The following is a 13,040-nucleotide window of genomic DNA, read 5'->3' as shown; positions in this document are numbered from 1 at the left end:
GAAGGAAGGAAGGAAAGAAAGAAGGAACAGTCAAAACAGACGGGGTCAATTAGACCCGGGAGGACGACAGCAGGGTTAAAATCACTGTTATTTTAATTTTTTGATTTTTTGATTTATTTTGAGCTGAATTTATGAAAGCTGCAAAATAAATAAAGTGATTATTACTCAGTCTGCCAAGGAGCTAATGCTAATGCTAATGCTAATGCACCTCAAACACTTTAACGTTGGAGTCGATCCCTTGTTCATTATGAAGCTTTATGTGATATTAATGTTTCATCAGTGCTGATCTTGATTTCCTGCCTGATCAACAGAGTCAGAACCTGAAACAGCTGCAGGAACCAAACATCTGTATTCCTCCTCTGATTACGAACCTTTGAGTGTCTTCTTCAGGTGGGACAGGAGCCCTCCCAACCGCTGCAGGTCAAAGTAATCCACCTTCCCGTTGTAGAAGAGCTGCGGAGGAACGTATCCGTCTGTGGAGAGAAGAACACAGATTATACACTACATAATAAATATAATAATAAGATTATTAAACATAAACTATATAAACCATCTGCTGTTGCCACGGAAACAATCACATTAAGATACGGTTTGATTTCATTGTTGTTTTTAATGTTTTAACCTTCCTGTCGTCTCCCGGGTCAAATTAACCCCGTCTGTTATGACTGTTCCTTCCTTCTTTCCTCACTCCCTTCCTCCCTTCCTTCCTTCCTCCTTCTCTCTTTCTTTCCTCCCCATTACCTTCCTTCCTTCTGTCTGTCCTTCCTCCCTCCCTCCTTCTCCCTTTCTTTCGTCCCCCCTACTTTCCCCCTTCCTTCTTTCCTCTGTCCTTCCTTCCTTTCCTTCCTCCCTTCCTTCTCTCCATCCTTCTTCCCTTCTTTCCTTCCTTCTTCCTTCCTACATCCCTCCCTCCTTTCCTTCCTTCTTCCTCCCTCCTTTCCTTCCTTCTTCCTCCCTTCCTCTCTCCCTTCCTTCCTCCCTCCTTTCCTTCCTTCTCCCTCCTTTCCGTGTTCCCTCCTTTCCTTCCTTCATCCCTCCTTTCCTTCCTTCTCCCTCCTTTCCGTGTTCCCTCCTTTCCTTCCTTCATCCCTCCCTCCCTTCCTTCCTCCCTTCTTTCCTTCCTTCTACCTCCCTTCCTCTCTCCCTTACTTCATCCCTCATTTCTTTCCTTCTCCCTCCTTTCCGTGTTCCCTCCTTTCCTTCCTTCATCCCTCCCTCCCTTCCTTCCTCCCTCCTTTCCTTCCTTCCTCCCTTCTTTCCTTCCTTCTTCCTTCCTTCCTTCCTCCCTTCTTTCCTTCCTTCCTCCTCCCTTGACTTGAGGACAACAGGATGGTTAATCATGGTGTAATATTATTTTAGTTCTTGACTAGTCTTGTTTTTCTTCTTCTGTAAATAAAAATCAACTTTACAAGATAAACACGATCTGTGTCTTTCTCTTCATTTTCAGAGAGTAAAAGAACATTTCTCTCTCTGAGATGAAACGTCTCATCAGTTTATCTCATTATAACATTTTGTACATCGACCCAAAATATTTGACTGTAAACACAGTGAAGAAATAAATTACATGGTTTCTTCTTCTGCAGAGTATTCAGTATCTATTCTGAATCTCTAAAGTCTTTTTACTGGATACATGATGTCAGACTTTAACGGAAGCTTCTTTAACTTTATTATTAAAGCACAACTTGTCTGCAATTATCAGAGTTTTAAACCCGTTAATTTCTCCATAAATAGAAAAACCTAAACAATCTTCCTCAGTTTAGTGTTGGAACTTGTACATGATTTATAATATATTAGTTCTTGGTTCTTGAAAGAAGGAGAGAGGAAAGAAAGAGAGAAGGAGGGATGGAGGAAGGAAAGAAGGAGAGAGGAAAGAAAGAGAGAAGGAAGGAAGGGAGGGAGGAAAGAAGGAGAGAGGAAAGAAAGAGAGAAGGAAGGAAGGGAGGAAAGAAGGAACAGTCAAAACAGACGGGGTCAGTTTGACCCGGGAGGACGACACGAAGGTTCATTCATCAAACTGAGTCACTCACACTTATTATATCGTCAAATCTAATTAAAACAAACATATCAGAAAAAACATCAACTGAATAAAGAACGACTAATAAGAACAGTCCTGCAGTCGGCCAGCAGGGGGCGACACTTGTTCTGGCTCTACTTTAGTGGAGCTGTGATGATGATGATGATCTTATATGAGAGGAAGGTTAGAGCTCCTCTGTGAGTTAAAGGGTTAGATGAGAGGAAGGTTAGAGCTCCTCTGTGAGTTAAAGGGTTAGATGAGAGGAAGGTTAGAGCTCCTCTGTGAGTTAAAGGGTTAGATGAGAGGAAGGTTAGAGCTCCTCTGTGAGTTAAAGGGTTAGATGAGAGGAAGGTTAGAGCTCCTCTGTGAGTTAAAGGGTTAGATGAGAGGAAGGTTAGAGCTCCTCTGAGAGTTAAAGGGTTAGATGAGAGGAAGGTTAGAGCTCCTCTGTGAGTTAAAGGGTTAGATGAGAGGAAGGTTAGAGCTCCTCTGTGAGTTAAAGGGTTAGATGAGAGGAAGGTTAGAGCTCCTCTATGAGTTAAAGGGTTAGATGAGAGGAAGGTTAGAGCTCCTCTGAGAGTTAAAGGGTTAGATGAGAGGAAGGTTAGAGCTCCTCTATGAGTTAAAGGGTTAGATGAGAGGAAGGTTAGAGCTCCTCTATGAGTTAAAGGGTTAGATGAGAGGAAGGTTAGAGCTCCTCTATGAGTTAAAGGGTTATATGAGAGGAAGGTTAGAGCTCCTCTGTTAGTTAAAGGGTTAGATGAGAGGAAGGTTAGAGCTCCTCTGAGAGTTAAAGGGTTAGATGAGAGGAAGGTTAGAGCTCCTCTATGAGTTAAAGGGTTAGATGAGAGGAAGGTTAGAGCTCCTCTATGAGTTAAAGGGTTAGATGAGAGGAAGGTTAGAGCTCCTCTATGAGTTAAAGGGTTAGATGAGAGGAAGGTTAGAGCTCCTCTGAGAGTTAAAGGGTTAGATGAGAGGAAGGTTAGAGCTCCTCTGTGAGTTAAAGGGTTAGATGAGAGGAAGGTTAGAGCTCCTCTGTGAGTTAAAGGGTTAGATGAGAGGAAGGTTAGAGCTCCTCTGTGAGTTAAAGGGTTAGATGAGAGGAAGGTTAGAGCTCCTCTATGAGTTAAAGGGTTAGATGAGAGGAAGGTTAGAGCTCCTCTATGAGTTAAAGGGTTAGATGAGAGGAAGGTTAGAGCTCCTCTATGAGTTAAAGGGTTAGATGAGAGGAAGGTTAGAGCTCCTCTATGAGTTAAAGGGTTAGATGAGAGGAAGGTTAGAGCTCCTCTGAGAGTTAAAGGGTTAGATGAGAGGAAGGTTAGAGCTCCTCTATGAGTTAAAGGGTTAGATGAGAGGAAGGTTAGAGCTCCTCTGAGAGTTAAAGGGTTAGATGAGAGGAAGGTTAGAGCTCCTCTGAGAGTTAAAGGGTTAGATGAGAGGAAGGTTAGAGCTCCTCTGAGAGTTAAAGGGTTAGATGAGAGGAAGGTTAGAGCTCCTCTATGAGTTAAAGGGTTAGATGAGAGGAAGGTTAGAGCTCCTCTATGAGTTAAAGGGTTAGATGAGAGGAAGGTTAGAGCTCCTCTGTGAGTTAAAGGGTTAGATGAGAGGAAGGTTAGAGCTCCTCTGTGAGTTAAAGGGTTAGATGAGAGGAAGGTTAGAGCTCCTCTGAGAGTTAAAGGGTTAGATGAGAGGAAGGTTAGAGCTCCTCTGTGAGTTAAAGGGTTAGATGAGAGGAAGGTTAGAGCTCCTCTGTGAGTTAAAGGGTTAGATGAGAGGAAGGTTAAAGCTCCTCTATGAGTTAAAGGGTTAGATGAGAGGAAGGTTAGAGCTCCTCTGTTAGTTAAAGGGTTAGATGAGAGGAAGGTTAGAGCTCCTCTATGAGTTAAAGGGTTAGATGAGAGGAAGGTTAGAGCTCCTCTGTGAGTTAAAGGGTTAGATGAGAGGAAGGTTAGAGCTCCTCTATGAGTTAAAGGGTTAGATGAGAGGAAGGTTAGAGCTCCTCTGTGAGTTAAAGGGTTATATGAGAGGAAGGTTAGAGCTCCTCTGTTAGTTAAAGGGTTAGATGAGAGGAAGGTTAACGCTCCTCTATGAGTTAAAGGGTTAGATGAGAGGAAGGTTAGAGCTCCTCTGTGAGTTAAAGGGTTAGATGAGAGGAAGGTTAGAGCTCCTCTGTGAGTTAAAGGGTTAGATGAGAGGAAGGTTAGAGCTCCTCTGAGAGTTAAAGGGTTAGATGAGAGGAAGGTTAGAGCTCCTCTGAGAGTTAAAGGGTTAGATGAGAGGAAGGTTAGAGCTCCTCTATGAGTTAAAGGGTTAGATGAGAGGAAGGTTAGAGCTCCTCTGTGAGTTAAAGGGTTAGATGAGAGGAAGGTTAGAGCTCCTCTATGAGTTAAAGGGTTAGATGAGAGGAAGGTTAGAGCTCCTCTGTGAGTTAAAGGGTTAGATGAGAGGAAGGTTAGAGCTCCTCTATGAGTTAAAGGGTTAGATGAGAGGAAGGTTAGAGCTCCTCTGTGAGTTAAAGGGTTAGATGAGAGGAAGGTTAGAGCTCCTCTATGAGTTAAAGGGTTAGATGAGAGGAAGGTTAGAGCTCCTCTGAGAGTTAAAGGGTTAGATGAGAGGAAGGTTAGAGCTCCTCTGAGAGTTAAAGGGTTAGATGAGAGGAAGGTTAAAGCTCCTCGATGAGTTAAAGGGTTAGATGAGAGGAAGGTTAGAGCTCCTCTGTGAGTTAAAGGGTTAGATGAGAGGAAGGTTAGAGCTCCTCTGTGAGTTAAAGGGTTAGATGAGAGGAAGGTTAGAGCTCCTCTGTGAGTTAAAGGGTTAGATGAGAGGAAGGTTAGAGCTCCTCTGTGAGTTAAAGGGTTAGATGAGAGGAAGGTTAGAGCTCCTCTGTGAGTTAAAGGGTTAGATGAGAGGAAGGTTAGAGCTCCTCTATGAGTTAAAGGGTTAGATGAGAGGAAGGTTAGAGCTCCTCTGTGAGTTAAAGGGTTAGATGAGAGGAAGGTTAGAGCTCCTCTGTGAGTTAAAGGGTTAGATGAGAGGAAGGTTAGAGCTCCTCTGTGAGTTAAAGGGTTAGATGAGAGGAAGGTTAGAGCTCGTACCTTCGCTGCTGATGCTTCCAGGACTCTTTCTGCTTCCTTCGTCCCAGCAGGATCTGACGGCCGTGATGAGACGATGCAGGAAACAAACCATATACTCAGGAGGACACAACGCTGTGGGATGCTGCTTCAAGACACAAGCACACACACACACACACACACACACACACACACACACACACACAGACACACACACACACACACATTTATACACACACACACACACACACACACACACACATTTATACACACACACACACACACACAAGCACACACACACACACACACATTTATACACACACACGAATAAGTATCAGTAACATTCTACATCAGTATATTAATAATCAGCAGATAATTAAATTATATTTTAGGTTTTGAAGAGACGTGAGTCGATGTGTTAAAGTTTTCAGTTATAAATAAATAAGTGTTGGTAAGATGATGAATTCATAAATGAGTTAAACTAGATTTAAAAGCAGCATCAGGTTTGTTAAAATGTACATTTAGTATTTTTGTTGGTTTTATAGGAGATAAATTCAGACTGAACTCAGCGGCTCCGCAGCAAGACATCATGGATGTCCGAGTTACGCCCAGTTCAATATAATCAATATATTAAAGTTTGTTGGTTTTATATCATTTGAAATGACATTTGCACCATTTTTTACCAAAAGTAAGACTGAATGCTCCTGAAAATGTCAAATGGTGTAACCACAAAAGAATGATACATATTACATATTTTATCACCTACAGTGTATTTAAGTGGACTTATACTAATAATGACTTCATTTAAAACATGTAATTCCCCCCCTCCTCCTCCTCCTCCCCCTCCTCCTCTTCCCCCTCCCCCTCCTCCTCCCCCCCCCCTCCTCCTCCTCCTTCCTCCCCCTCCCCTTCCTCCTCTTCCTCACCCCTCTGTTACTGGCGTTTTCTTGGAGAAACTTCCTGAACTTATTCAGGAAAATGTATCGAGACGCTTCACCCTGAAACACAAAATAACATTATAGTGATATTAATCATCTATAAATAACATTATACTGATATTAATCATCTATAAATAACATTATACTGATAATAATAATAATAATAATAATAAACGTACCGTAGTTTTGTCCTTGTTATTGAGCAACAGTCTCAGGATCTGAACCTGCAGCTCTTCAACAACTACGAGGAGAAAATGAGACGATTTAATAAAGTTTAATAAAGTTTAATAGAGTTTAATAAAGTTTAATACAGTTTAATAAAGTTAAATACAGTTTAATACAGTTTAATAAAGTTTAATACAGTTTAATAAAGTTTAATACAGTTTAATAAAGTTTGCTGCATTAACTGGCAGTGATTAGTTCTGTAAAAACACCAAAACATAGAAGTTACTGTAAAGACTCTACAGCTGGTCACATGACAGAGTGATCACAGCTGGATGAACAGATGAATGAGTGAATGTGACCTCTGACCTTCGATCCTCTTCTTCAGTCTCTGGCAGCCTCTCTCGTAGGCTCGACGTCTCAGACGCTCGTCGGCACTTTCTTCCTTCGGATCCCGCTCGTCCTTCCCCTGAGACACAAAACAATAAATATAACAACAATAACAACAACTAGAAAATTCCAGGTAAATGTTGAGTGCCACGGGGCTGCTGCCGGAACGAGTACACGATTTATTTCCAGTGTTCAAAAGTCACCCTGATCATATTCTGGTTTCCAGTATTAAGTACATCTTACTAGTCAGTATCAAGTGTAATGTACTTTATTCTCAACTTAACATCCCTGAAAATATTAAGTAAATGTTAATCATATTTAAGCATAAATAATATTTATTTAAACTAATTAAAGTCCCTGTAAAGTAAGAATAAATATGTTCTGAGTTTGACATACCACAGAAAAGTGTGTTGTTAACCACCCTGCCAAATGTGAATGATTAAATAAATCGCTAAATATGTGAAATTAGGCTTCAAAGTTGTGTAAAAATCAGCCTCTGTCTATGCTCCCAAACGCTGTGGGCGTTCCCGCCAAGTTCACTGAAGCCCCGCCCCCTACCGAGTGTCACCTGTCAATCAAAGTCACCACCTCTACCCCAAACATGGATGCTATTACTGAGAGCTAGCTCGGTTAACTGACAAAACAAAAACAGGAATTAGCCAATCACAAAAAAGTAGCTCAGTTTCTGCCCAGCAACAGGTTGCTAAGGGCAGCTAAGGCTCTACGGTTGCTATGGCGATGTCAGAATCTGCTTGGAAAAAATTCTCAAAATGCCCCAGAATTTGGCTTCTGACAAGGTCCCGAACAATTGCAAACTGTGAGAAAACCGTAACTCCTGTCCAAAGACCAAAAACACTGTGAGAGACACAGAAGCCGGCAGATTCTGACAGTGTTTATTTTATTCAGATATTTCTTAAAATGAGCGCGTAAGCTCAGTGTGAAGACAGAGTGAGATTCTTTTGAAAAAAAAAGACGATTACATTAGGGTCAATGGGGAGCGAGACAGGTATTGCTGCCGGTCTCGGCCCCCCCGTTTACATTTTGTGCAGAGCCCGCCTGTCAACGTCACATTATATGAATCCCAACACCTATGTCTACATTTTGACAACAAATTATTTGTCTCCCTTTTACGGTTTGGCCGTGAGCTCGAGTTAAAAATAAAAATTAAGGTTATTTTTTACTGCTTCTCGCACTCAAGCTAACTGACGCTTCCACTCTAACTTTGAAGAAAAGAAGGAAGGGAGGAAGGTAGGGGGGAGGAAAGAAAGAGAGAAGGAAGGAAGGAAAGGAGGAAAGAAGGAACAGTCAAAACAGACGGGGTCCATTTGACCCGGGAGGACGACACAAAGGTTAAAGATCAGCTGGTAGCAGCTGTTTGGATGAGTAATTATAAGTTATTATATATTATAATATATTATTATAAGTTATAATATTGAGGACCAGCAGCCGTACCTCCTTGTCGAAGTGCGTGGGCCACCATGTGGTGGGAATCAGCTCCTCTAGTCCCGCCTCCTTCACCCTCAGAGGAGTCTTCACGTAGAAAAACACCACGGAGCGAAGAACGTCGAACGTGACAAAGTTAAAGATTCAACATCACAGGAACCAACAGAGCTTTAGTTACTTTACTTACTTTAGTTACTTTCTGTTTTGCTATTTAATTTAAATCAATCAGAACATGTGAAAGCTTAATCTGATTTTAACAGTAATGAACTTTTCTTCTTCTTCATGTTCTATTTAAAGTTGAACTCTTCTTCTGCTTCCTGCTTGTTCTAACACTGACTTCCTGTCTCAGTGAGTATAACGCTGACTTCCTGTCTCCACTGATCTGAGGTCAGTATCAGTGAGAAAAGGATATAAGACGTTGCTCAGCAGGTATTTTCTGGACTTCTCATGATGCAGGATGGCTGTAGTCAGACGCAGGTAATGGATCTGAAACATCAACACAAATACACATTATACACAATATATATTTTTATTATTTATTTTATTTTTAATTATTGGATGGAAGGGAGGGAGGAAGGAAAGGAGGAAGGAAGGAAGGAAAGGAGGAGGAAGGAAGGAAGGAAAGGAGGGAGGAAGGAAGGAAGAAGGGAGGGAAGAAGGAAGGAAAGGAGGAAGGAATGAAGGGAGGAAGGAAGGAAAGGAGGAAGAAGGAAGGAAAGGAGAAAGAAGAAGGAAAGGAGGGAGGAAGGAAGGAAAGGAGGAAGGAAGGAAGGAAAGGAGGAGGAAGGAAGGAAAGGAGGGAGGAAGGAAGGAAAGGAGGAAGAAGGAAGGAAAGGAGGAAGAAGGAAGGAAAGGAGGAAGGAAAGGAGGGAAGAAGGAAGGGTTAGGGGGTTTAATGAAGCTTGACCTGGAAGCCGAGGTCGGGGATGATCGGGGAGAAGCGGTACGCTCTCAGCAGTGACATCATCAGCTGCTTCAGACACTCGTTCACCTCGTAGTCCTGAAACAGGAAACAGCAGAGACAGGTTGGTACTGTGATGATGATGATGATGATGATGATGAAGATGATGAAGATGATGATGAATAAAGTGTAATGTGTGTGTTTACCTCCATGAGGAGCCAGAACAGGTCGAGCAGCTGCTGGATCAGAGGATGCTCATCTACTGAACCGCCTCCCTCCAGAATCCCCAACAGGAAGTCCATCAGCACGTCCTCGACCAGGGTAAACCTTACACTGCACACACACACACACACACACACACACACACACGGACACACACACACACACACACACACACACACACACACACACACACACACAGACACAAATATAAACCTCATTGACCATAAATGGATAAACTCATATTCATGTTTCTGCTCTTTTTAACTGATGAATAAAAACTATTAATGTTATATTTGACAGAGAGAAGCAGAAGCAGAGACAGAACAGAAGTTCACCATGAGAGGAGCGAAGTGGTTGAAGATGTGAGCCAGCGTGACGAGGATGGTCGGTTCTCCATGAAGTCTCCACATAGACATGTCTTTCTCCTGCAGCTTCTCCTCCTGCAACAACAACACAAGCTGCTCATTAACTCATTAATCACATTCACCTTCAAAACTAACTTCAGCTTCACTAATCAATTAAACATTAATAATTAAATGCCCTAATGCATACCCTGCTTTATCGTCACATATAAAATCAGGGAGGCCAAAATGTCCCAAATGAACATCATACTGCATTGAAGAGGCTTTAAACTAGCGATTGAGACCATAAACACATTTTGAAAACGTTTACTGAGGTTAGAAATCAAGTGAGAAGTTGGTGAATTCTCCATTGACTTGTAGAGAGACGGAAGTCCTTTTGACACCAAAACGGTCGCCCCCTGGTGGCCTTTTGATAGAATGCAGTTTTAAGTTACTTCCTGGTTGGCCTCATTTCAGAGGACCGGAGCTCTCACCCTGTCTCCTACCTGTCTCCTACCTGTCTCCTACCTGTCCTCCTCTCTCTTACCTGTGTATCGAGGGACGTGGACAGGACATTCTTAATGTATCCCAGCAGTTTCTGAGCTTTCATCAGGTCTGCAGTGGGGGGGTTCTGGAGGGGCAGGTATCCCTCCACCGGATACAGTGAGGCACAAACAGGTTAAGGACACAAACACACTCATGAATTGATTCTGTATATTTAAACACCTGCAGGTGTGTCAGCCGCAGGTGTGTCAGCTGCAGGTGTATCAGCCGCAGGTGTGTGTGCTGCAGGTGTGTCAGCTGCAGGTGTATCAGCCGCAGGTGTGTGTGCTGCAGGTGTGTCAGCCGCAGGTGTGTCAGCTGCAGGTGTATCAGCCGCAGGTGTGAAGCTGGGCTGTGCATCAGCTGCAGGTGTGTGTGCTGCAGGTGTATCAGCTGCAGGTGTGTGTGCTGCAGGTGTGTGTGCTGCAGGTGCGTGTGTTGCAGGTGTATCAGCTGCAGGTGTGTGCGTTGCAGGTGCATGTGCTGCAGGTGTGTGTGTCAGCTGCAGGTGTATGTGCTGCAGGTGCGTGTGCTGCAGGTTGCGTGTGCTGCAGGTGTGTCAGCTGCAGGTGTGTGTGCTGCAGGTGTGTGTGCTGCAGGTGCAATCAGCTGCAGGTGTGTGTGCTGCAGGTGTGTGTGCTGCAGGTGCATCAGTTGCAGGTGTATCAGCTGCAGGTGTGTGTGCTGCAGGTGTGTGTGCTGCAGGTGCATCAGCTGCAGGTGTATCAGCTGCAGGTGTGTGTGCTGCAGGTGGTGTGTGCTGCAGGTGTGTGTGCTGCAGGTGCATCAGCTGCAGGTGTGTGTGCTGCAGGTGTATCAGCTGCAGGTGTGTGTGCTGCAGGTGTGTGTGCTGCAGGTGTGTGTGCTGCAGGTGTGTGTGCTGCAGGTGTGTGTGCTGCAGGTGTGTGTGCTGCAGGTGTGTGTGCTGCAGGTGCATCAGCTGCAGGTGTGTGTGCTGCAGGTGTATCAGCTGCAGGTGTTGTGCTGCAGGTGTATGTGATGCAGGTGTGTGTGCTGCAGGTTAAAGGATATCTCAGAGGTCTGCTGCCGAAGTTAAAAGCCACCGACTCTTTGAAGGAAAGGCTGATGGCCGGAAAATAAGCCACACCTGGACCCATCTTAATGTTGGGTGAAGGCGGTTCCCAGAGACTGTCCATTACTAAGGACACACAGAGCACAGCGTCAACACACACACACACACACACACACACACACACACACACACACACACACACACACACTGAGACCCTTCCTGTAGAAGCACTCACAGGCAGAAGGTGATGGTTCCCTCGTCCAGGTCGATCAGACAGCTGACGATGTCTCCGGCCGCCCACGACTGACAAAACACCACAGAACACAGAACACGTTATTTATCTCCCTCCTCAGTCTGTGTGTGTGTGTGTGTGTGTGTGTGTGGTATATATGTGTGTGTGTGTGTGTGTTATTTCATCACCTTTCCGTAGTTGGTGGTCGTCACGTTCCACTTCCTCACTCTGTTTCCATCGTACGCGTACGAATCAGGAGTGTCGGCCCACGCCCTCCTGACAGGAAGCACACACACACACACACACACACACACACACACACACAACACGCACACACACACACACATACACACACACACACAGCACTGTCAGAACACTTAATGCATCATGGGACATGTAGGCGCTGCACGCCTGACTCAGGAAAATTCAGCCTGAGTCTGAAATCACTTTTTATACATATATAAATAATATGTATCTGTGTGTGTGTGTGAGTGTGTGTGTGTGTGTGTGTGTTGTGTGTGTGTGTGTGTGTACCTCCTGGTTAAAGCGGCAGTTAAGTGTACACCAGCCGATCTGCATCAGGCCCTGTGAGGAGATCAGAACCTCGTAGGCCCATTTCCCTTCAAACAAAACAACACAATATTACAAACAACATCAGCAGTGTTTTAATTCCTTTAAGTCTCAAACTTCTATCAGACTATTTACTATTTCTTTTACATTTCTCTCTTTTTTGGTCTCACACTGAATCAGTTTGATCAAGTTTACAATTTGTTCTTTATAATGTGCACACACACACACACACACACACACACACACACACACACACACTCACACACACTCACACACACACCTACACACATCACACTCACACACACACACACTCACACACACACACTCACACACACACACACACTCACACACACACTCACACACACACACTCACACACACACACACACTCACACTCACACTCACACACACACACACACACACACACACACACCTACACACACTCACACACACACACACACTCACACACACACCTACACACACTCACACACAGACACACACACTCACACACAGACACACACACTCACACACACACACACACTCACACACACACTCACACACACACTCACACACACACTCACACACTCACACTCACACTCACACACACACACACACACCTACACACACTCACACACACACACACACTCACACACACACCTACACACACACACACACCTACACACACACTCCACACACACACCTACACACCACTCACACACACACACACAAACTCACACTAACACACACTCACACTCACACTCACACACACACACAAACTCACCTACACACAACTCACACTAACACTCACACTCTCACACACACAGAAAGAACACACTCTCACACACACACACACCTACACTCACACACAGATCAGTGAGGTTGTGTTTTGCTGCAGTACCACCTTTCAACCACTGGGTGTCGCTGTGCTGCTGAGTTTAAACTGAAGCTTCACAAACATGATCTGAGTTACAGTGTAGCAGCAGACACGATGTTTACCTTTATAAACACAGGTGGAGGCTCTGATGGAGCTGAAGTTACTGTGTCCGATCACCTGGAATCACACAAGTTACATCATTACATCATTACATCATTACATCATCTCATCATTACAAAATCATTACATCATCACATCATCACATCATTACTCATTATATCATTCCCCCCTCCTAGGGAGGAGGGAAA

The 13,040-nt window shown here is 44.0% G+C and overlaps 1 protein-coding gene across 1 annotated transcript; it reads right to left on the bottom strand.

Moving 5' to 3' along the window:
* Nucleotides 1-371: 371 nt before the first annotated feature.
* Nucleotides 372-12,909, bottom strand: LOC133977242 (E3 ubiquitin-protein ligase RNF123-like; the record flags this gene model as incomplete). Its single annotated transcript, XM_062415333.1, is given in 19 exon segments — nt 372-473; nt 5,110-5,230; nt 6,012-6,083; nt 6,203-6,264; nt 6,555-6,654; nt 8,028-8,145; nt 8,431-8,504; nt 8,926-9,018; nt 9,126-9,239; nt 9,241-9,252; nt 9,477-9,581; nt 10,030-10,144; nt 11,058-11,152; nt 11,154-11,184; nt 11,294-11,361; nt 11,479-11,553; nt 11,555-11,566; nt 11,825-11,910; nt 12,855-12,909. Coding segments are annotated over 19 exon segments (1,510 nt in total), but the record flags the coding sequence as incomplete, so codon positions are not given.
* Between the last annotated feature and the right edge of the window lie 131 nt (nt 12,910-13,040).

Source organism: Scomber scombrus, unplaced genomic scaffold (assembly GCF_963691925.1).
Source record: "Scomber scombrus unplaced genomic scaffold, fScoSco1.1 SCAFFOLD_411, whole genome shotgun sequence".
NCBI classification, from domain to species: domain Eukaryota; kingdom Metazoa; phylum Chordata; class Actinopteri; order Scombriformes; family Scombridae; genus Scomber; species Scomber scombrus.
Note: the sequence above shows the minus strand (reverse complement) of the source record. Positions and strands in the feature narration are given on the sequence as shown.